Source organism: Scomber scombrus, chromosome 9, assembly GCF_963691925.1.
Source record: "Scomber scombrus chromosome 9, fScoSco1.1, whole genome shotgun sequence".
NCBI lineage: Eukaryota > Metazoa > Chordata > Actinopteri > Scombriformes > Scombridae > Scomber > Scomber scombrus.
Genome location: NC_084978.1, coordinates 13,352,576 through 13,377,725, shown reverse-complemented (window position 1 = coordinate 13,377,725; position 25,150 = coordinate 13,352,576). Strand labels below are relative to the sequence as shown.

The window sequence follows — 25,150 nt, the reverse complement described above, 5'->3', positions numbered from 1 at the left end:
TTCTTCCCGTCCTCCCAAGCTGTGTGACCAAAGATAATACAGTTTATTATGAGAGCAGGGCAGTTTCTTAAGTGGACAAAGAAAAAAATTATAGCATCTAAATTTTGCTTGGAGTTCTGTATAAAATGGCTTGGGGTGGAACAGTACTTTATATTTGTGTCTGACCTTTCTGTCCCCTCTTGCCGTCATGTTTAGAATGCCAGACATGACATTCGGGCATTCAGGTCTTTTGCACAATTTCCTAATTCTGTTTAATTAGGAAATAAGAAAATAGACTGCTCCTTTTTTATGTCTATACATTAACAGTAAAGCTACACGGTTTACAGCTGTTTATGACATAATTGACATTTTGTGATATGTAAAGGTATTTATGTGACTGACTTATAGGTTCATGATGTAATTGTGGTTCAGAGATTGTCATGAATTCATACTCACCTTCTCTCTCTTCTCTCTGGAACAATAGAAGGACAAGCCGTCGACACCGCCTGGTGGGCAACGTCCCTCCTCCCCATCCACCAGCCTGGGACGCCATCGCTCACCATCCCCAGCCCCCAATCCATCTCCAAAGAGGACTCCCTCCCCAGGAGCAGCAAAGTAAGACTACAAGATATAGTGACTAAATAATATTTTTAGTCTTTCCTTTGGTAACATTTTGCTGTGGAGGCTTGCCATTCACCTCTCATTTCCACTGTAATTTCCCATTAATGGAGGCTGGTAACGAGTTGAGGCAAAACAAATCCAAAATGTAAAGTTTGTAGGGAAATACAGTTTATAGTTATGAATTATATTGATGACAAATTATTCTGTCATAAGTTTGGCATATTTTCCCAGAGAGCGTAGGGAGTGTCAGTTTAATTCAAACTGCTAATTCTTTTTTTTTTATTTATTTTTTTACATTTTGTCACTACTACAGAAGGTAACTGCTTAAGTATGATAAGGCTGTCTGACATTGACTGCTGTTAATTAATGGTTTGATTAATGGTTAACAGTCTAATAGTGTGTGTTTGTATGGATTACTGATGGTGGCTGATCATTCTAATTATCAGCTCATTACACTAGGTTTCTATTGGCAGTATGCAGTGAATGGTTTCCCTTTGTGTGCATGTTTTCAAACTACTTTCCTAATTAAAATTGATGTGCTTGTTGGAGTTATTAATGACACCTGGTAAAACTTGGAACCTCAGAATTCTCGTTGCCCTTCAGCTTCCCATTTTTAAAGGACACATTCATATTTATTCACCCAGAAAGAGCTGATATTTATCTTTATTATATAACCTCCTCTTTCTGTCAGCTGCTTTTTGTCTGCCATGTATCTACTGGTTTTTACACATGATTTCAGGCCACTTGGAGGAGTTAAACCTGTATCATATACTGCTGCTGTTTCTACTGTATTTTATGCAGTTTGCAGAGTTTCCAAATAGAAATACTCGAACATACATTAGCTTAAGGTGCCAAGATATGTAATGGTTGAAGGCGGTTTCTGTGGGCAGCTGTATAAACTGTGTAGCTGTTTTAATTTTGTAAAAATAACTTGTTTCCGCTTGCGTCCAGGATGAAACCTTTTTGAAATGTGATAGCTGATAAGATCTGAGAAACGTTAACCCCCCAAGAATTTATTTTTAAAATTGGTCAATAACAAGAACAATCAGTATTTAGTGTCACACTTGTTGTTACACAGCTTAGGCCAGATGTGGCTTCTGTCAGAGTTAAGTTTTGTGTATGGTTGGTATAATCCAACGCCTTGACGACTCACCCAGGAAGTAACCCACCTCTCTACCTTTCATTGTGTGTTTAATGAAACAAAACTCACATTTTCTTCCAACAGGCAAAGTTCCAAGACACGCCCACCCTCACCTGGTGCAATGAAACAACGTCCCCCATCACCCCAGCCAATGTCTTCCAAACCGCCACCCATCCAGAAACCAGCTCTCACCCCAACAGGGCCACCCATGTTGCGAAAGAGAGACTCCAAGACTAAGGATGGGTTGTCTCTCCAGGGTGTAGGTTCGCAGTCCTCTGATTCTAGCAAGACCAAAGACAAAGATGGTGAGCAGTTCTCAGTAATGTGTAGTCCATAGTGTGAATCTATTTACACACTTATCACTTTGTTGCATATGAACACAAAGGATCCATAAAGAATAACGGTAGTTTTAACAACAATGGTCAGCTGACAGATTTCAATTTGTCAGTATCAATATTTGCTAAGACTGAATGTTAAACTGGTAACCAGGATGTTTGCAGTAGTGCATGCAAGCATGCTGTCAATATCAGTCAGGGAAGCTGAAATTAAAATGAAACAGATGATAAATATTATTGAAGTTCTTAGTCATGCAGGTCCAAACCTACTTACATAAAACTCCCAAAAAAAGTAATTAATTTGGACATTTTACGACAGTCCATCTTGTTCTGGATTACTATTGTAATGTGATAATTGTTCTGGCACTTGCAGTCATCACCTCTGTATTCATTGTCCTGATCTCACTCCCATTTACACTTAACATTGTACACAGAGCTGAGGAAGTGCAGATGGAAGTGAAGGCAATAAATGAAACAATCCAAAAGAAATTATTACAAGACACAGTGTCAGGAAACAAAAAAAGCTTCTCTAGTAAAGCTAGCTATTGAAGCTGCAGGGAAAATAATTGTATTGTTTTCAACATTTTTGACATTGTCATCTTTTTTTTTTAGTGTACTTGTAAATTAGTTTAACTTAGCCAGTTGCATTGGAACTAGGATAATACAACGTTCCTGCTCTGTGTACAACCTATATAATCATCGTTTAAAACTTTTTGAAAACAATTTGGTTTGTAGATAATGGTGTATCATCTGTTTTAATAGCCTGACAATACACAGAACTGTGTATGTATGTGTGTGTGTGTTGCAAACTGATGTGGCAGCAGCTCAGTTTGCTGTAAATCTCAGTGGAGCAAGAGACCTTTTTAAGTCCCAGCTGGAGTGACATCCTATTACAGTTCTGCTGCCACCTCCTGGAGACAATGCTCTACAAGATGAAATTGCTTTGTAATGGTGTAATGGTTGAATATTACATGCCGCTGGGCAAAGACTGTTGTTCGGTTTTCATTATAGTATTGTGAAGATGATGTTGTTCTCGGAGGCACAGGACCAACCATCTCTGACCCTGGCTGTTTACATACATACTTCAAACATAGACAGACAAAGAAAAGGGTTTTTCCAAGACCATAGTGATAATCATGTGAAAGTTACACAACTCAGTCATGGGTTACATGGGTTACAAAACTTGCTGAGCTCATCCTCTGTATTTGTCTTTCTACCTGTCAGACTCGAAGGGTGCGACAGGCACCAGTTCGGCTGCTGAGGCGGCCAAGATCCTGGCTGAGAACCGCAGGCTGATGCGGGAGCAGAAGGAGAAAGAAGAGCAACTCAGGAAAGAGAAGGAGGAAGAAGAGAAGTGAGAATATTTCAATTTTTTTGCTTGTTTTCTTGTGTTTTTCACCCAAGAGATATTTTGCCAAGTTGCCATAACTTTTGTAATGACACCAATACAGAAGCTATGATACACAGCCACGTATTATACATACATAAATACATCAGAACGATCATTAACTAGTTTCAACTTATAAAACACTGTTGTTGTTTGACATTTTATAAGGATTAAAAATACAATTAACAAGTTTAATCAAGATTCCAATTATCAATACAGCTGAAAAGTAACCTAAATGTGTCTTATTTTAGAAATCAAGTATGTAGTATGCTTTCAAACCAAGTGCCGCTGTTTTTTCTCTACTCTAGACTGAGAAAAGAAGAGGAGCAGCGTTTAGCGGAGGAGGCTCGACTGATACGCCTGGAGGAAGAGAAAAAGCTTGCAGAGGAGAGGAAAATTAAAGAAGAAGAAGATGCTGTTAAAGCAGAGGAAGACCGAGTAAGGCTGGCAGAAGAGGAGGCACTGAAGCAGGCTGAACTCCAGAAGGAACGAGAGGAGGCGGAGGCCAAGGCTGCAGAGGAGGCAGAAAGAGTCCGTCAGGAGCGAGACCGCATCATGCAGCAGAACCAGCAAGAACGTATGGAGAGGAAGAAGGTACGGAAAGATAGATGAAGAGAATCTAATCTTTCTTTGTGTCTTGCCTTTTAAAAAAAAGATCTAAATAAAGTGTGTGTGTGTGTGTGTTAAGAATTTAGTGCTTTTTAACATCCAACAGTAAAAGAAATTCAATTTTAAGATAAATTGGCATATAGATCTTATTAAACATTTATTGAAACGGTCGACCCTTCAGATCAAAATATCTTCTTCCCAGGAGACTTCACCAAAAAAGACATAGTTTTTAATAGTTTATTGAGTTTCTAATGTAAAGAAACACTGTTTTCATACTGCATTGTATAGATCCCAATGAAAGAAATCAGTTATATAAATATGCTCTGTTTTATTCTTTTTCAGAGAATTGAAGAAATAATGAAGAGAACTAGAAAAGGGGAACAGGGTGACAAGGTGAGCTCATTTTAACTCAGCCTGTGTGTTTGAAATCGTCTGTGGGGAAAATCCTTTACACTGAATATATGTTAACATGTTTGTTGTGAATGCTTTGCAGAGAGAGGACGATAAATGCATGCAGGAGAATGAAGATGAGGAAGTGGACGAGATAAACTGTGAAAGCAAGGGTAAGTGTTCTCATTGCCAAGCCCTTTACTTTGATGGCAGTTTCAAGATATCAAGTATATAGAGCGCATTCAGATCCATGCATCACTGCATTTTTGAATTGGAAATTCTGTCAGAGAGCGTGCTTTCCCATCTTTGTGTTTGGTTTGTATATACTTTACATAAATAGCTTGTTTGTGTGAATTTACATACTTCTCCATGTGACTTATGACTTGTCTCATCCAATTGCGCAGCCGAGATGCTTGAGATGGCCGACTACGCCACAGAGGCTGACAGAGATGATTGTGGTTTGTCCTCCGGCGAGCCAGTGCCACAACGAGAAGAGCCCCTCGGCAGCGTGAATGGAAAAGCAGAGACGGACGACAAGGAGAATAAAAATGGCATGAGCACAGATGAGACTCAGGCTGTTAGGTATGATTACAGGAAGGACAATGGTCATCACAGAAACTGCAAAGTCACTCAGGGTTCAAAAATAACTATGGAAACAGGAGACATACTCAGAGTTCTGCTGACATCACTATAATTGTCAGCTGCAGAAAATATAAATGTATTCTTATTTTTAATCCATAATTCACTTGCTAAAAGGATAATGCTGGTAATATAGATTTTCCTTAATGTCATGAAATCCTATGAATATGAGAGCCAAGAATGAATTGATCCTGCTAATGTACATATTTACTGAAGTAAATAGTCTTTTTAGCCAAAGCCAGATTTTCTCTTATTCATCTATGTTAGAGAGCTCCATTGTTGTTCAAAAAACATTTAAATACAGAATGAGTCATGCTGTTGCTCTGGCTTACATGTTCCTTCATTAGCATTAAAACGGCTGCTGTAGTTTTGAATCAATCCCACAAAAAGCAAGAACAATAAGATTTAAGAACAGCACGTACCCCCAAGCTGTACGACTTTTAAATAGCCAATAGTTTTATGGATGATTTTAATTATGTATTGTTTATCGCACTGCATTGTTTATGCACTTTATTCAGCTGCTGCTGCTCTTCCTCAGCAGGTGCCTTAGTACTGTTTTTCTATGTTCTATTTATTTGACTGTATTTTATTTATCTTATTTATGCACTTCTTATACGCAGTCCTGCGTCTGAATTACACACTGGAGCTGCAGCTTTGTGTTCTGCTCAACTGTTTTTAGGAGATTCATTAATTAGCCTTTTTTTTTTTTAAATTAAGCTATGAATGTGTAAATTGTTTTTACACATTTATATCTTCAGTAGGACTACATGGGCCTTGTGGCTGAGTGCCACAGACAGGATAGGGAAGTTAAAAAGTACTGAGAAACAGATTAATGAATTGTTGTTTATCATCTTTTCATGGTATCTGGTAACAACAAGAAAAATATAGAATAATATAAATTTTATCCTTAAATGGGCTTTCTTTTTGTCACTGTGTAATTGCTGCTTTATCTTTCACTTTGAAAAAGTTGTGTGTACTCACTTTCCCCACTTCCTCTTTCCTTCTCCCCTCTGTAGCCCACTACCTAAGGGCCGTCTTGTGGAGGGTTCAGAGTTCACGAACGAGCAGGACTCTGCCATGGTAGTCTCAAGCCTCAATGGTAAGTCCAACCAGTGGAGCTTCGAGGAACTCATTGACCTCAATGTACACTCAAAGACCCGGCCCCTTATCGAGGCAGAGGACTGCAACCAGGTATTGATTAACTGTGATGGCTCAGATGGGACCAGGGTAGCCTTTGAAGACAAGGGAACCCCAGTCAACACCCTGCATTCCTCAAATCAACCTATAGAAACCCTGTCAGGTGAGGAGTCGCAGTAGTTCTGTATCCCATTAATTCAACCATATTTACTTAACTTTATTTCACCTTTTCACACGGTCGTCTTCAAAATGGACATGAACGTTTTTCCTCATGTGTCTCTGTAGAGATTTGATGCTGCAGCCGTCGCTGAGAAGTCTCTCTTCTTGTTGCACTCCTAAAGTTCCTGTCCAGCTAAGGTCCTTAAAAAGTTCTCTACCAGTTCCAAACAGCTTCCTCGTCTTTCTCCTCCACCTATTCCTGAGGGAGGAGCACAAGGTGAAGCGGAAAGACCACCCTAAGTGCTAAATTTGCACCCTATATGATGAGGAAAAGATTTTATGATTAGTCTATATAAGAAAAGATGTTACGCTTCAGGGAAATTCCATATATTCCTTCAATGTGCTTGCTTCAGGTCTCTTTCCTCTTCCTCTTGTGTCTAGTTCTTTAGTTGTTGTTTTTTTTTCTATGTCATGTCCAATTTCAGTGATGTTTTTTAAGAGTTTTGTGTTTGTCAGGGGTGCATTGTTGTAATTTATTAATTTTGGCTTCTTTGTTATTGTAATTATTGTTATCATATGTTTAGGTTTTTTTCCTCTTATAACAAAATATTCCAGGACATATGCACAACAAGCTGTGACCTGAATATGAGGTTAATATCTGGAGTTTATGGAAGGGGTGGGGGGGGGTAACATCCCAGATTTAGCATGTGATTCATCTAAATTAACTTGACTGGCTGCTTTTTGCAGCATCCAGCAATATGGCCTTAACTTCCAATTTATAAGTGTGAATGTACTAAATTGCTCACACATGCACAGTTTAGCAGTCTCCTGTCATGTGCTTACAGTTGGGGAATCTGTATTCATGCTTCACTTCACATAACTGTCCTTTCAAGCCCATTTTGCTCATGCGCATCACATTGTGTTTCCTTCCTTGGCCACTAGAGGGCTTTACAAGCACAACTCTTCCTGTTCTATCTAAAACTGAAAAGTGCTGGGATTCATGACAACACTGTAATGAATTCATATGTTCAGTGAAGTTTAAGCAGTTTGTTAATTTTAGGACTCATGGTTCATTAAGGTTTTGTCATTTTTTACATATGTAAATAGATTCTACTACTAACAACATTGTTGTAATTTACACCAGATTCTAGGTTGCATCCAGTTAAAGATGAGATCTGTTCCACACAACTGATTAACCATACCTGTAACATACTAATATAATTAATTCATAGCTGCTTCTGAGCTTCTTATGTTACTGAACTAAAATGTTGAGCAGTTCTGTCATGATGCCCAGAAATTCACCCTTGTTAAAATTAGAAATCAGGTTTTGAAGAATCTGGTTTTAAGTCAAGCTTTTACTGACACATGGATCCATCTTTCTGTCTGTGTCGCTCTTTTATTAATTACCCACTACCCTTTTCTAAAATTCCCAACATACTAGCTGCTACATCTGAAAAAATGCATTTCAACTATTTTTTATAATATAAAATCTGGCTGTTTGTTTATATATGAAAATACATTTCTACATATATTTAAGTGTTATTGTATTGTGTATATAATCAGTATTAGGCAAACAAAGCCATGTTTAGGATGGGATGACGTCAAGATGTGGATAATTGAAGTCTCTGTGTTTGTGACTGTGCTATAAGTTAGCTTTCTGTTCGACTCGTGCCCTGCGACAGGGTAGTCAGGTTAGGTTTGGGCAGCCTCGAAACCCAACATTTACAGAAAGCCTCTTCCACAAGAGCTCTACTAAACAAGGGGCCCAGTGGGGACCCACTCTATGTTTCCCAGCACTCAATGTGTGTATTTGTGTGTACGTTTATTAAGAGCTTTCATCTATTACTTCCCTGAGCGTCGGTTCTTACTTCATACTGCCTCACAGAGACTAAACTAGCTAACATTTAGATGGAGAGTGGATCTGTTGGAGCCATCGGCAACGTGACTGACCCATGATAAGGGTCGTTGCTATGCCTCACTACGATGCTTTAAATGTCATCTGAACATTTGTATAGGATTTGAGGTGCTGTTGGACAGTTACAGTAGACACACCAGCACAGTTTGCAGCTATTCTGCTTTGTAATAGGAGTCAGTGGACATCCAGCAGTATGAGCTGAGACAGCAACAAAATATGACATGGCTCAGATTGGTTTGCATATTGTTTTATCTGTTCTGGGTTTTCCATGAGCTGTATTGAAATTTTGAAATTTCCTATGCTTGAATAGTCCAAGCAAGAGGTTTGGGAACGTTGATTTTTGCCTTGTTCTTTGCTGGCTTTCACACCCTCTTACTAACTAGAATGGCGTTGTACATAAAGACTAGGGCTTTAGATCTTTGCTTTGATTAATAAGCTCAAAGAATGTAACAGACTCAATAAACCGTCCTTCATTATTTACCACGTCTACTCAGAGCTGCCCGCTTTTAGCTTTCATACATTATTCATCCAGGAAACATGAGACACTTTGCACTGTCACAAATGACTTGCTATGTTTAAAGACTTGCTAATGGTTACTGAGGAGTAGCTTTACTGTACAGACTCGTAGGAGAGTTGTGTGATGTCTTGATGTTTTAGAAGTGTCACTCATTACCCAGAACTTGCCTATACCCAAACGTTTTTTACTCCCTAACTCTTGGAGGCTTGTTGAGTAGAGGGGTTGCTCTTATGGCACAACCACTCATGAGCAGCACCTGTTGGGGGGCTGTTGTAGCTGCTGCTTGAACAGATACTGTATCTACTCCAGGTCCTGCTGCATGTCTGAGGGCTCGAGTCCTCAACGACATCTATAACAATAGGATAGCACGGTGCCTTAGATCGAGATTTAGTATTTTTATTGTATCACTGTTAACTAAGAAAGCTTGTCCTTACCTCGGCCTCGACAATCAGTCTACCCAACCAGGGCAACTTTGTGAATATGAATATGAAATTTCTCTGGAAGATTTACAAACTTAACAACACCCTGTCAACAAATAAAATTTGTATTGTAAATATATCTAAAGTGTACTGAGATGATACAAACTGTTAAACAATAAAGTCTTGCAAAAATATTCCTTTGATGCGTGGTAATTTTCTGCTGCAGAGAAACAAGAGACTTTCAAATGACTTCCTTCTTTATTCTTGTTTTGCATTAAACTTCACTCAAAAAGTCTTGAATACATGAGCAGTTTATATTTCAGCAGTTTAGCATCAGTCTCAAAAACCTAATTTATATTTCACTCAAGATCACAACAAATTCAGATACTCAGAGACACAACAGATTATTAATCAAAGCTGATATGTATGAGCAGCAGTGTGCATTTAAGAAGCATCATTCCCTCTAGATTCCAGTAAGGCACTGAAAAGGCTTTTATACAGAATCCTGAATTAGATTAGACTAATAGTGCATATCATAATCCCATTTAAGGAATTCCGTTTGCATGGTTGTATCACACCCTGACAAGTTGCATTTACATATATGAAGATAAATGAGTCAAGCTAATACATATTTAGGGCAAGTTTCTTATCCACATGAACAGACATTTCACTAAAATTTACTGTTGACATGTTCATGCTATTTCAGAAGCTGTAGCTGCATTTCTAATACATAAAGGCCTCAGACACTTTTTTTATATTTTTATGAGAAAATATGTTCTTTCGAAGAGTAACTGTCAAAAAGTTGGTTTTGGTGAACTTTAAAACCCCTGCACAGGTGATTATACAGCTCACAGTTTCTTAGCACAGTCAGGGCAGTAGATATGATCTCCATTGAGGACAAAGCGCTTGTTGGCCAAGGAGAGGCTGCACTTCTTGCAGTTGAAGCAATACTCATGCCAGGCGAATCCCTCGTAGTTCACCACATTGGTGCCATGGCCAAACCCTGCAGAGACAGAGGGACTGGTGTCATATAGCAGCAAACTATTCAAACTATTCTTCAAAACTGTTCTAACACTCATATCATCAATCTGTGAGAATTACAGCTCCTCCTTGTGGCCCTATTGCATCTTGGCCTATTGAGACATCTGTCAGTGGAGAAACTGGCCTCTCTGACTCCTCAATGGATATAAACTGTCCCTGTAAGTCTGCTGGAGACATCCAGAAGAAGAAAGTGTTCAATGTGTTTGGACGTCCATCAATCCTCCTATTGTGTAGCTACATTCAAGACATTCCCAGTGTGCATTTGCGTCTCAATACTCATACACTCAGGAACATCTGTGCATGCTGGGCCTCACCTGTGATAGGGTTCTTGCAGCCATGGCACTTCTTGGCCACATCAGTCTTGTAGCAGTCCACACAGTAAACACTGTCCTCATGGGAGGTGAAGCGAGCTCCTGCCAGAGGCTTATGGCAGGTTTTGCACACGAAGCACTCGGAGTGCCAGGGATGGTCCTGGTAGCTGATCCCTCCAGAGGAGATGGGCTTAGAGGGAGCAGGGAGGAACACTTTCATCATTATACTGGAAGATAATTAATTCTGATGAAACAGCGTAAAGTAAACCTATAGTTTGTTTTTACATGGATTATTCTCAGAGTTTCAAGCTCCACAGAATATTTACATGCGCACTAAATAACACAAAAAACAATTACAGTAACGATACAATCAGTATTTTTACCTGCTTGCAGTGGAAGCATTTCTTGGCAAACTTCTTGTCATGGCAGGGTACACAGTAGATCTCATCACCCTTAGCCAGGAAGCTCTGTGTGCGGATTGGCTGCTTGCAATCAAAGCAGGTGAAGCATTCCTCATGCCACACCTTGTTCTTGTACTCCACATTCTGTGTACCTGATACACAAACAAATAAAATGTGTTACAGTTTGTTGCTTTGAGTTGGACTGCATTGAAGAAAAATAACCAGAAGGGCTAGAGGATAAAATAATTAAATTCCTCAACATATAGTTTTGACTTTTTGTCTCGTTGTTAGTAGCTTTAAAGTCATTGCTTAATTCACTTTATTCCACGCTGTCTGACAGTATTAAATATATTCTCTATCAGCTTCTTCCACCTCTTTATTATGATGTTTACAAACCAAGACTCCATGTTTTTTTATGGCTGCACCTTTACATCAAATGGAAATATTCTGCCTGTTGTATGCATAGTGTTTTCACATTTCTTTAAATGTATACTACTTTATAAACTTTAGGATCTCTACTAGAGTTTTAAATAAAGTTTTGTGGGTTTGAACATAATTTTTTGGCTGCACTGCATCCCATTCCAATTAGATACTAAGTGGCACAAATGATGAAGCCGGCTATTCTAGGTGCTTGGGGGTAACTATAATTATAACCTCCATTTATATAGCACTTGATTGAATTACACAGTTCTTCATATAGAGCAAAACAAAGTCAAAACACAGCTTATGTTTTGTAGCAAAATGTGTTGAACTGTTTTGGAGTCCTTATGACAGGAAAAATCAGCTTTTTGTCTTATTCAAAGTGAAACAGAATGACTGCAAACCCACCTGGCATGACCACCTTGTAGCAGCCCTGGCACCGGTTGCCATCCTCCCGGGAGCCGCACTTGCCGCACATTATCTTGCCGTCATCCCTGGCGTTGAACGCCTCACCGGCCAATGGCTTGTAGCACTTGGCACAGCGGAAACAATCCTCATGCCAGTAGCGGTTCTTATGGTGCAGTTCCTGAACACAGAGAGGAGGCACAGGGTCAGCAGAGGTGCCCTCACTAAGTCCTCAGGCAGACCTCATTAAAGTGTAGCTTGTTTACTCATCATGTGGACTGAGGCTCGAGGCCAGAACGCAAAACAAGCCCATGTGGCAAGCATTAAAGTGGAGATGAAGTGAACTGGGATGTGGTGAGGCATGAAGGAGTTAGGGGGACTTGCATGGTGAAAATGTGATATAAAGTACAGTATTTAAGCCCCATTAGTAGTAATGACACATCTATTTCACACATTTAACTGCCTGTGACTGAGTGCTGAGAGGATTTTGGAAGCAGGGGTGGCTGCTGGAGGAGAGGCCAAAGCTCTAAAGCCTGAGAGCTCTTTGAAGAGATAAGAGATGACTGATGAAAACACACACAGAGAAACATTTTCACTTTATGTCCTATCTTACTCCCTTGTTATCTGTTTTCATTAACCCAGTAACATCCATAAATTCAAGGTGGGCAGATCTTGTTGACAGAAGAAATTTTGACAAAAGCAGAGGTGCAAATGATCAAATTAATGACAGCTTAATTCAATTTAGATGCTTCGGTTTCAGGGTCCTGCTATTGTGCATGCTGGCTCACTGTCACACTGTCCTTGCTTACTGGTGCACTTGAATACAAAAAAGCCATCATTAGTGTTTAATACCAGCTTAAAATGTCTGTTGAGAAAAAGTCATACCAGCAGACCATAAATGTGCTGTTTTATTTTTACAGTAATATCCATTTACTTACTTCAACTATTATCTAAACCATGACAAACTGAAATTTTTACAGAAATGACAATAATCACAATCAACATAAAACTTTTCTGTTTATAATGTTATCATGTCCTTTTTGTGATTGTTATATTTTTTTATTCCTACCTTCACTCATTCATTCTTTCCATCACTCAAACTCTCAGACACACTGTGTTTTCACCTTGGCGTCAGCACCAATGGGGCGTCTGCACTCTGCGCAGGTGTTGGCACAGAGCTTATCAAAGCACTTGGTGCACACATGCTTTTCGTCCTTCTTCACATACTTCTTCCCATGCAGGTTGTCGCGGCAGTAGTAGCAGTCGAAGCGATCAGTCATGGTGGAGGTGAGATAACTCCTGGGACCTATAAAAACACACAAGCCTGTCAGACAGTGGCCATACCGAGCTTCAACAAGGCTGGAGGTTTTCTTTTAAACACCAGATGGGGACAGTGTTGCCTTTTCTATCACATCCACTGAACAATACAAGCTAGAGCTGGAACGTCCCATTTGGCAGCTCAGCTCAGTTTATATATATATTATGTCAGACAAAATGTAGTTGACCTAAAGACAAGAAATCAAAATGAAAAAAAAGTTCAAGATGAGCAACAACAAAACATGAAATGACAGGAATTTTAGTGACCAGTACATACCCACGGTATATCTGACCTTTATACCCTCAAATGCAAAAGTCTGTAATGGAGGAAGTACCTCCATTTACCTGTTTCCCCCTCAACATGAGTAGGAAACAGTGAGGTACAGCTCTAACAGCATCATACCAAACTGATGAGGGAAGTGTGAGTGAGGTAAAAAAGCAGCCAACAGATGTCTAGTTGTTGTCTGCGTGCCTGCCAACTTTTTTATCAAGCTCTCCCTGGAAAGCTTAGGTCATATTTTTAGGCCGCCTGGCCCATTCCCTGAACCCCCCACTTCGCCGACCTCTCTCATTTGTCTGCATTTTGGCATGGTAATTTTATTGGCTCTTTGTATAAACACTGTAAACTGATTTGGCTTGATCCTTCATACATCAACATTCCTCCGCTGCCATCACAGGCTGTGTCCTCTGGGAGCAGACTGAGTAGTTTCCTGGAACAGATGTGTGTGGAGTGGAGTGCGGACATTTATCTGTATCACTGTCGCTGCTAAAGCTTCTCTCACACACAAGATGTCAGAGCTGAGGGACAGCTGAACAGTGTGTGAACTTTAACAAAAGTGTTTTATTCCATATGACAAATATCATTTTAATCTGGTCAGTAGACTACGACCAGGAGTGATGGGGGGAAACAATGGATGGAATGGCATTTTGTCCTAGTAACGATAGGAACAAGGAAAATATTTATGAAAGGGGACTTCAGCTATTTCAGTGGGATGTGGTAAACAGCCATGTGAAGGAATGAGCCTCCCGGAGCGTGGTATGCGTCTGTGGTGTGTGAGTGGATGGATGGACAGATAGATGGGGGACTGTTGGGAGGAAGAGAACTATCTGCAGCTGTGCTCCAGGGATAAAAAGCTAGACTGATGACTAGGCCCTGACACACCCACTCCACTTATCTTCACTTCCATTACGACACTAAAACAGGCAAACTCACACAGTCCAATACAGCCAAATCACACATAGAATACTCAGGTATCAGGCAGGCCTATTTTAGACATGGAGTCTCTATTTAAAGAGCATTGACCTTCCAAAAGGGACAAATGGAGAAAGATGCAGAGTGATGACCACTGGGACCACGCAGCTATTGTGGTTCCAGCTGAGACGTGTCCAGTACTTTAATCTTTTGTTACAAACAGTGTGACAGCTGCGCCCAAACAGATATGGTATGTACCGTTGCTAAGCTGTGGAGGGAGAGGGAGTTTGCCACTGTGGTCCCTTAGGGGAGGACTCCTCTTAAGTCAGAAAGGTCACAGAGAGACCAGTTTGAGAGGTGAGTCAGAGCAGCGTGAGATAGACTGGATCAAAGACAGACTGACCTACAGCAAACACAGTGTTGAAACTTTCCGTTCTCTGCAACCTTTGTTAATGACAATGTGTTCTTTTAAATGTAAACCTCTGACGCAATCTGCTCATTTTAACACAATTGCCTATTATTGAAGTGCTACGCAGAAAAAAATAAATGAAAAATTCAGCATTACAACAAGTAAAGACGAGGTATTTTCCAATCATCCAATATGCATCATGAAATTAAAAATGCAAGCATGCTACAAATATTAGACCACATATCTACTTCAAGAATTATATTTTTACAATGATATGATATAATTACAAATCATTAGTTTATTTGTCATTTATTTAACCACAGTAAAAGATTCAATTGTCTGTTCATTAAATACAAATGCCAAATTATTTATACTATTAATGAGTAAAAAAAGCATTAATCCACTTTTAGGTCCTCAATAATTAAATACTCAAACTTCAGTGCTTGTCTGTGTTTTAAAAAAATCATTATGTGTTTTTTTGTCGTTATTGTTGTTATTGCTATGTTTTACCTAAATTAAAAAGAAATTAAAAGAGAGTGCATCAACAACAACAAAATTACATAGTATTATGGACTACAATTTAGGACATAATAATTAAACAGCCCCGCCCTATCAGAGAGTTGGACACAATTAAAAATATTGGAAAAGGTTGTTTGAACATGTGAAACATCAGCAAAACATTAACAAAAAGCTCCAAAAAGTTGAATGGACCTTTGACCTTAGAGTATATTTTTACACCTGTTTACTGCAGCTGGTCAAAATGTTGCAAATAATATTAAAGGATGCTTTGATTTAGTTTGTGGGACCATCTTGCATCGCAATCACATCTGCTAAACACCATTTTACAAATTCACTTTAAATTGGTGCATAATTCTTCCTGATCTTTGAATAAAGGCAAGCCAATAGTACACAGGTTATACCATTTGCACCTGATTACGAGATATCACATTCAATCACTTGTTTAGCATCCATACCTGAGTGTCTGTAAGTCATGTTTGGTTCCAGTCAAGACGAAGAGTGGAAAAGAAAACAACGCAAGTACCGGAGGAGATGGTAGCATCCACAGAGGGTCAAACCCAGAGACCATATGCCTTGTTATGTTATGGGGGGCTGTATATACCCCTCTGTGACCCCCACACACCCCCAACTCCATGTCCAAATCCAACATTCGGCCCTCCATTCCTTTTTTGGGTATGCATTAGAGAATGGATCAGTGAGGGAATGGATTAGCTGATAGACTGGATTCCACTGCTGTAACATCAGATGGTAAAAAAAGAAATGAATGAATGAATGATGGCCATGAGGGATAACAGATACTCCCAATGCCCCAACATAAGATGTGTTGTTAATTTGGCTGTTTAGAACATGTACAGATGACATGCTGGTCCAATTAACATCATCACTCACAGGGAAGACTCAAAGGAGGGCAAGTTGACATCAATGACTGAGCTGAGGAGAGACAAAGTGGAGTGTTATATAAGTCTCTTCTGTCCTTGACTAACATAAGCTTGACTACTGTATGTCAACAAGTATGCCAACATTTCCAAAAGATAACATGAATGTTGAAAAACAAAACTATAAAGCAAGCTACAGTCGAATATTTTAGAATGGGGAAAAAAAGAAACACAATTTGCTGTGATTCATTTTTCTATTTACTGATACTATGTCGCAGGTATTAGTAAAGAAAATACAGTATGTAGTAAAGATGACACGTACAAACAGATTCTCTTGAACTATCCCACCAATACCAATAAATAATAAACAACCAATACTAGAAGAACCTCCTTCCAAAAAAAGAACAATAAAAGAAAAAAAAAAGATTATATCCTAGAAGGTAAAGATATTAAGACTTAGTCCTTTGAATGGGTCAAGTTCAAACAAGCACTGGATTCTACATTTCCCACAATTCACCTCCGGTTTCTTATGTTTTAAACATATAAAAATCATCTGCTTGGAATCATAATTTATGTCTGATGTGAATTTTCCACAAAAAAAAGAAAAAGTTAAATTACCTTTCCAAAAAATGTTAAAATTACATCTTCTCCTTTTCCCTCACCAAAAATCCAGATTGTATGAATATGCAAATATTTTTCATTCCTAAAGTTTAAATGCCAGACACAAAATATTTCCTACTTCACTGAAAAGTCATTTGTCAGTGTGTGTGCACTGGAGGATTCAAGTTTCCACATCATACTTGTGTAAATTGCCTACTGGACCTGAATTGGCTCCAAACTAGTAGTCAAATTGCATAAATCATGATTATAGGTGCACACTTTTAACTCAGATTTCCAGTGTTTGAGAAACTTTCCACCTTAAGGAGATTAATATTGAAACTTCCAGTGTCAAACTCAGCACATTCATCATTCTGCACAGTGAAGCTCAAACGTCCAACTGCAGGAACAAAAAGAAAAACACATTTTTGAGTGGAGGGGGACTTTAAGTCTCAAGCCTGATGACATCATTAGGGGTGTAAATGTAAAACTGAAGGAGTGTCCCTTTTGTATACATTCACCTTTTTAAGTGTATATTGTGTATTAAATAAAAAACCCTCAGTGATGATGATGATGATGATCATTATCATCATCTATTCTGCAGTGGAGCAAATGTGGCACCACAGATGATTGTTTTGAGTCTCTAGACTCAAACAACCTTAAATAAAGAAATCCTGGATCATTATGAGAATGAAAGGAAACTGGTGAAGCATAAAGTAAATTACAGTAGACGGTTAGATCATGGTTAAATTACTGACATCAGTAATAGGAACCATAATACATCCAAGGTAAAAGGAAAGACTCATACCTTAACTATATTGAATAAACTACTTCATATATCAGACACAAAACAAATCAATGCAGTTAGCTGTCTTGTGTGTGTTTGTGCTTGGTTGTTTAAAGGACATCTGGTTGTAATTATTGATTTGATATGATCCATTACCATAGAACATAGAATTACGTTTGTCCTCTTTTATAATCTGTCACCCAATTACCCTAAACCCACAAAGACTATATAATGACCAGGAAGGCGCCATGACTCAAGCCTACAGAAACCTCCCTGGTAGAAGAGCTGCTGGGTGTTACATGAGGAAATCTGGTCTTCCTCTGTGTCTTTACACACTTCAAGTCGTTTCATACCTAAGGGACGTCACATCAGAAATTGAGTTATCAACTCTTCTTTCCCTATATTTCACATTTTTCAGTCTTCCTGACTTTATTTTTGTCATTATGGATTTCTCTGGTTCCTCAAAGTGTTTAATGAGGATTTGCTGTCAGAGGTGGGGCAGAAGGCTGAACCAATGACAAAACTATATTTAATCTCAGTGTTGACGGATGGAATAATGAAGATTATGACAACAATGATGCACAGAAAAATTCCTATGACTACGAAATGTTGTCTACAGAGTTGGACCAATATAACTGTGGTCTAATATTATCAACCAGCATTTAATTAAACAGTGTATAATTCAGATTAAAGTAAGCGCTTGAGGTAGATTATAAACAGTAACATTATTATCATCAACATCAGTTGCTTGTCCAGCCTCATCTTTTGTGTTAAAGAGGATGTATTATGCACATTTCCAGGTCTATATTTATATTCTACTGGAATATCTTTGCATGATTTACAGTTTTAAAAACTCTGATTGGCTAGCTTCCACCTCCGAAGGCTACAAACAGGTAAATGAACAGTAGCAGTTGGATCTCTCTTTTTTTCCCAATTCTTTATTTGAGATATAAACTTGTGTACATGTTTGAACCCGAATCTGAAACAAGTGAGTGGACAACGTGAACAACCTGTGGAACAACTGATGCAACAAAGTCTACAGATGGATATTTGTGGGCATGTATGAACAATCAGATGTCGACTTGATGGGAATGTAACTGCAAATGAAGCACTGAGAGCATGCTGAAGCCTTTGACTTGAAAGTGGCATTTACATACTTTAACTTCAGTTTTGGAACTTTGACAATGTTTAACATAGAACGTCTAACATTATAACAGTACATAAATGACAGAAAATCACAAAAAGCATGATGAGTTAGCCAAGTGTTAGTGGAACCAAATGGATGAACACAAAAGTTACATTATTTAAAATGTGCAAGATGAACACATTGAACATCCCACCTTTGGATTTACATATGAATGAACAAAGAATGTTTTTCATGAAAAAAAAGCTGTGGAAGCAAAATTGACTCGTTTATATGGTCTGAAAAATGGAGTTCATATGTAAAAGCTCTATTCTAAGTTTTTAAGCAGTTAGCGTGCATATAAAATGGAAAAAATGGGAGAATATTATCATTATCCTCTATTACCTTGTAGCAGCCCAATACATATTAGTGTAACAGTTTCCTGAGGCAATGTTGTTGAAGAGCACATGACCCTTAAAATACAAAGGCATATAACATCTAACTGGATGCTCTGTTAACAAATGATTTACTTTGCAGCATGTGAGGTGGCACATGATGTCAAATATATTGCTGATACCAAATATGGGCGATATATCATTGCAGTTTCTTTCAGCAAAATACGCTGGTCTTCTGGGTCAAGGCTTTCTCGTGCTGCATTCAAAAGCCACTTACTTTATCAGAAAAAACATGTTTCCTTCTTTGAAATTTAATATGAACACCATCCAAAGTCTAATGATGGAATCACAAAGATAAAACTTGGCAATGACATGTTTGTTTATAGATTGTCTTTCTGCTCTTTCTGTTCACTGCTAATATAAAGCATGAGCATCTGGTTTCAAATTGCCAGTTCCATGTTACCAGTCTCATCTGCAGTGATTATATCAACTCTACCGAGTGTCTGCTGCCTTGATAGGCTTCAAATTGCCACTAATGGAAATTAAGTGTAATAGTGACATACACTCTTTTGAAATCCTATCATGACATGCAATACATATTGTACATTTCTCATTAGGTGTTGCCTCTTGGCTACAATCCTATCACCTCTGAAAGTGGTAGATTTGGGTTATGAAGGCACAGAGAAACAGGAAATCCGGCCTGTACTTCCTGAACAAATGAGAGCAAATGGGTCAGTATGACTGGAAAAAGCAGCCACCCTCCCTTCACTGTTACCAACAGCAACGAAAGCCTAGCCTGTGTGTCTGAGAGCTCATTTTTCAATATGACCTCTCCCTGGACATCCATGTGTCTCCCTCACCCTACATATCTGGTTAGTGAACAGACAGAGGAGTAACAGACTGAGCCACACTATCTCCGTCAGGGGAACAATGACTCACCATACACACACAGAAAACCACAGCGACAAGACAACAACACACTCTCATCTGTAATCACACTGAGTTATGTTACAACACGGACATAAGGTCACCAAGTGGCTAAAGAAATCAAGGAGTGGCTTCAAGACCCAGACACATTGAGGTCAAATATGTGTGGACAAAAGGCCATAAGGGGAGCTTTGTCAACACAGTAACACTCCTGTCCAAAGGATATGTCTTGGGTAGAAGTGTGGCTAACACACTCACATAGCCAAGCACACTCAGATAAAGCCTTCAATTCAGCTCTCATGGGTCTCACATGATTCAGGCTTCTCATTCCTTCCTGCTGAAGTGTCAAGAGGAAACCCAACTGAAGCATGACCATGGATTCAATAGTTCAGAAAAGAGAACACATTAAACATTACAAAACATTTTTTATATTCCTGATGGAAAGAGCATTTCAGTCTGTCACATTTGAGGATTATAACTCAAGAATAACATTATTCTACCCTCAGAAAGTCAAAGTGATAACTTTATATACAAACTTTGGGTTTGTATATAAAAATGGTCAAAAGAACAAAGGAAAGCATTTCTCATCTGTCTGACTTCATTCTCCCACCTGAACTACCAAGCCTTGTTTGCTTGGTATCATTTCTTGCTCTGGTTAGTTGAGCGTGGGTAGTTTTCCTATAAAATAGAGGAAGTCATTTTCAACCACTTGTTAAACCAGTGGTGGAAAGTACATACAGTATGCTCAAATACTGCAATTAAGTACAACTCTGAGGTGCTTTCACTTTACCTTTATTTGTTTGGCAGATACTTTTGTAAAATGTGACTTACACAGGAGGTGCAATCAAAGCTACAGTATAGATCAAATTACTTTACTTCAGTATTTCAATTTTATGCTACTTTATACCTCTACACCATTACATTTGAGAGGGAATTGTACTTCTTTTACTATACATCAGTTGTCTGACAGTTACAGTTACTTTGCAGGATAATTTGTAATATACAAAACACATGATAAGCCTCTAAAATGTGACCTTTTGTTATAAATGTAAGTACCTAACAGTATATAAAGTAGTGCAAATCACCTCCACCTTGACCAACTACTAAAACTAAGCCAGTAAAATGTTGCTTGCACATTAATGCATCTGTAATATTAACCCTCTGCATGGGGCCATTTTGCATAATAAGTAATTAACTTTTGATGCTGATAATAAATGTGTTGATTTCCTTAGATTACATTTTAATGCAGGAGTATTACTTACAGGGTGGTATGTGTGGTACTGACACTAACTACTTCCATCACTACATAAAACCGTGACCACACTGGCTTCTTCATTGGCTTTTTATCTCTTTTAGAAATTTCACAAAAGGCATCCAATCTATTAAGTCTCATTTTCTTTGCTGCGTCTATCAATTTGTTCACAGTATAATAAACTGCAGTTCAGTTTAGGCTTTTTTTTCATCTGTATAGCACAGAAGGGTGAGGACAGTTGTATACAGAAGTGCAGCTAAGTATCCACAAATGAGAATACTGTTTCTACTCAGCTTGCTCAGCCCACACAGAGTAACAAGCAGCATTGCCTATTTAGGAGTAGTGCACTTGGCCAGTGAAAGCGCTGTTTCATGTGTTTCATCAACCCGGTCATTTACACTCAGACACACCCTCTTTCTCTCTTTCTCTCTCTCTCTGCTCCATTTGCAAAGATAAAAGAAATGATGAAACCGTCTTCTCAACAAAAGCATGTCTCAACCTCAATAAACTGCAGGCACCAAAGCCTCTTGTTGCCTCAGTGTGGCAAATATCCTGCTGGTGGGCTGACGAAGCGGAGACCTCCTGGGTAGTGACATACAACAGCCCCCTTGAAGATTAATATAAATTATAAATTACAGGCTTTATAAATCAATAACCCATTGCTTTTGTTCTGATTTTGCATCAGAATTGAAAAAAAAATTGAAAATAAAAAGACTTCTAACATACATATTATAGTCTTGGTGATTTATAAAATGCACTAAAAAAACGTAAACACGAAGAGAAAAGGTGCTCTTTTTAAGTTGAAAGAGGCTATTTATAATATTCTTTATTATTATTTATAACACAGTGAAGTACAAAGTTTCTATGGGTTTTGAAGTATGGTGAAGTCATACTGGAGCCACAGGGAAGCTCAGTGTACCAAAGAAAGACCACAATCTTCAGGTCTCTCTAATGACATCATGCATTTGGTTTGGCAGCTGCCCAAACCAGAAGGGAGGCGGCAGTATGCTGATGTATGTTTTAACAGTTTCTGGCCACGTGTGTTTGGGCACTTCTGTTCACTATATGGACATTAATATCATCACACACCATTTGATCTCATATATGTAAATATGATACCAGTCCAATCCAATACTCCTGTATCACTTGCATCAACTTACGGTATTGTATTGCATTGTTTTGTACATCTTAGATTAAGACAACAACAAAGCAACAGTCTGACACAAAGTTAATCAACTCTTCTGTGACACAGATAAAAAAAATGTAAATCATAAAGTTAAGTAATAGGCATAGCTCTATAGATAATTTACCTTAATAATATCGGTTGTTATAAACTAAATCAAGGTTATATTCTCCCTGGGAATAAGGATAGTTCAGTGGCACAGACAGTTAAAAAAGTTAACTTGCTTTAAGAAATAAAAACATAAATATATAGCATAGATATATATATAGCATTATAGGCCGATAAATAATACGAGATGCAATTTCAGTGCCAAACAAAGCCATCACCTGTTGTGCATCGAAACACAACTATTCCCAAATTGGTGACGTGAGATGAATTAAAACTTATTTTATATCATTAATTTTCGGTAGATACCCCCTCTGTGTCCCCGAGAATACATTTTCTATAATTATGTGCGTTGCATCCTTACTATAAGATAATAGCCGGAATTACGCATTTACTGTACCACACCTGTGCACAAATTAATCCAAAACATTATTCTGTCGCGCTAACTGTTTTATATCACTTGAAGTGATCTGCCTGATAGTCTGAGTTAATCTATGGTTTGGGACTCACCTTTACTGAGTGTACAGATGAGCGTCTGTCAGTCGACACCAGCAGTGTGTCCGGTGGTTTTGGCTGAGAGGTAAAATCTGTGGAGGCAGCGCAGCTTTAAAGACAGAGGGAGTAGTGAAGAAAAAAAACTTCAGGACACGAGCCAAACCTCTGTAAGCTCTCATAAACAATGACCTCAACCAGGAATTTACAAGCTCTCTTAGTAAAGCTTTCATTGGACCTGAAAACGGAGCAAACGGAATCATGAAGAAAATAAAGTCATAACTTTTCTGCATCAATGAGAGCTGAGACTTAACAATTACCACGTTTGCCGTTCAGAGATATCCATTTATGATATCAGTTATCCCCGCAACACGCTTTCCTGCTGTTCATTAAAAAAAAAAAATGTTAACGCAAAACACTTTCGTCCTACTTCTGTATTGGCTTCAGTCGTCTCCTTCTTTGGTAATGAATAGAGGAATTACATCAAGATGACTCATTCTTAATCCAAAGTAAATACATGCAGCCTTTATACTGAACCCTCGGAGTTAACCCGCTACACTGACAAATCGATGATGAAATGCCCAAAATGTGTTTCTGTTATGTAACACATATGTCAGCTTTAATTTCTGCTGTGTCATTGGGGATGAACTGCGTATTGTAATCCAACAGATACAAATGTAATAACTCACACAAACAAACAAACTCTAAAACAAAGAAAGAGTGAAGAAGAAGGAATGTTTTTAGGTCATCATATGTGTTGTGGTTAAGGGTGTCTGGGTTACTCAAACAGACCAAAACACAAATATGAACCTTTTTTTCCTGCAGGGGATGGTGCGTGAATGTTGTTACAGTTGTTGTTTCTTTACCTTGTTCCTCTGCTTAGGTAAAGCATTACATTACATAACTGCTCTGTGGGTATAATTTGAATACATCATCAAGACATCAGAGATCAGTGTTATTGAGAGCCACATGTTTGGCCCAGTGTCAAGGTTATCATACATATTTGCAACATTGAGGGCAGGTTATTTGATTCTATGATAACAAGAAGGAGCTGAGATACACACAGTTCTTACCAAATGAACTGTAATGTAGTATATAAGGTGCACAGCATATTTCGCCTTTATTTTTTATTTAGTCTTTTCTTAAGACAAGTGAGATACACTTTTTAGTTGATTTAACACCATTATACAATATAACCATAGTTTTTAATTTGAATAAGGTTTACTGAACTAATTTCAGTATTTGGCATAGGCAGTTTGTCATGACATCACCATTTTGAAGACAGTTCAGTTGAGGTTGAGAGAGAGAGAGAGAGAGAGAGAGAGAGAGAGAGAGAGAGAGAGAGAGAGAGAGAGAGAGAGAGAGAGAGATCTGCTCAAGCTTAAGCTAAGTGGCCCTTTAAAACTACTATTTCCTCCTTGGACAGTTACTCCACTATACAGACATTCTTGAGCAGACTGGAGGGAGTTGTGCCCATATTAGGAACATGTTACCTGATATCTGGCACAAATCTTGCCTAGGAGGATAAAGTGCCAAAAGTGTGGGGTGTGGCTTTCACATTCACATCCTTCTGCTTTGTTTTTCTCAGATAAATGAAAGATATTTAACATATTTTGTGACTATCACAGAGACTTTTTTAGTCATAGATGTTTGCTGTTGCTTGTTTTTTTTTCAATATCATACATTTTTCGGGATGTTTCAAATAATTTCATAAGATGTTGATTGAGTGAGGGAAAAATGTATTTATTGGATGGGATAATGTCAAATACCATTTGTCATATCATGTCTTAGATTGTATTTTTTTAAGTTAATTTAATCATGAAAGCAATGCAAGAAGAAGCCATAACAACTTAACTCTTTTCACATCACACACTAGTGAAGACTTGACCTTTCAGTTCAGAATAGAAAACGTCTCTCACTGACAGAATTCATTCCAGCGCTACCCGAGAACAAGGAATGATCCGTGTATGCTTACCATCATTCACAGGTCCGGACTATTGGTTTGAAAAACAAGTGTCACTTACTGCAGAATTTAGGTTCCCAACGTTTTAAGCTCATGACCTCTTAAAATGACGCAGTGTTTAGCTGTGACTACTCATACGTTGTGAGCAGTATAATCAAAAACTGACTTTACATTCTGAGATTGTTTAG

General features: G+C 38.4%; 2 protein-coding genes across 6 annotated transcripts in view; one reads left to right on the top strand and one right to left on the bottom strand.

Annotated features, from left to right (window-relative positions):
• Window positions 1-9,436, top strand: part of map7d3 (MAP7 domain containing 3) — a 28,153-nt gene extending 18,717 nt beyond the window's left edge. For all 5 annotated transcript variants that reach the window (XM_062425155.1, XM_062425151.1, XM_062425153.1 and 2 more), the window contains 9 exons: window positions 464-594; window positions 1,826-2,046; window positions 3,301-3,430; window positions 3,772-4,057; window positions 4,415-4,465; window positions 4,566-4,635; window positions 4,867-5,044; window positions 6,118-6,401; window positions 6,524-9,436. In XM_062425155.1, the coding sequence (XP_062281139.1) occupies window positions 464-594; window positions 1,826-2,046; window positions 3,301-3,430; window positions 3,772-4,057; window positions 4,415-4,465; window positions 4,566-4,635; window positions 4,867-5,044; window positions 6,118-6,401; window positions 6,524-6,531 (1,359 nt within the window). In that variant the 3' untranslated portion in view covers window positions 6,532-9,436. The remainder of the gene's footprint in view (window positions 1-463; window positions 595-1,825; window positions 2,047-3,300; window positions 3,431-3,771; window positions 4,058-4,414; window positions 4,466-4,565; window positions 4,636-4,866; window positions 5,045-6,117; window positions 6,402-6,523) is intronic.
• Window positions 9,437-9,487: 51 nt separating this feature from the next.
• Window positions 9,488-23,327, bottom strand: fhl1a (four and a half LIM domains 1a). Its single transcript, XM_062425156.1, has 6 exons — window positions 23,018-23,327; window positions 12,951-13,132; window positions 11,830-12,007; window positions 10,984-11,153; window positions 10,604-10,790; window positions 9,488-10,251 (listed from the first exon to the last, which is right to left on the bottom strand). Exons 2-6 carry the CDS (start codon window positions 13,104-13,106, stop codon window positions 10,097-10,099), a joined length of 846 nt encoding a protein of 281 aa, XP_062281140.1. The 5' UTR covers window positions 13,107-13,132; window positions 23,018-23,327; the 3' UTR covers window positions 9,488-10,096.
• Window positions 23,328-25,150: the final 1,823 nt, after the last annotated feature.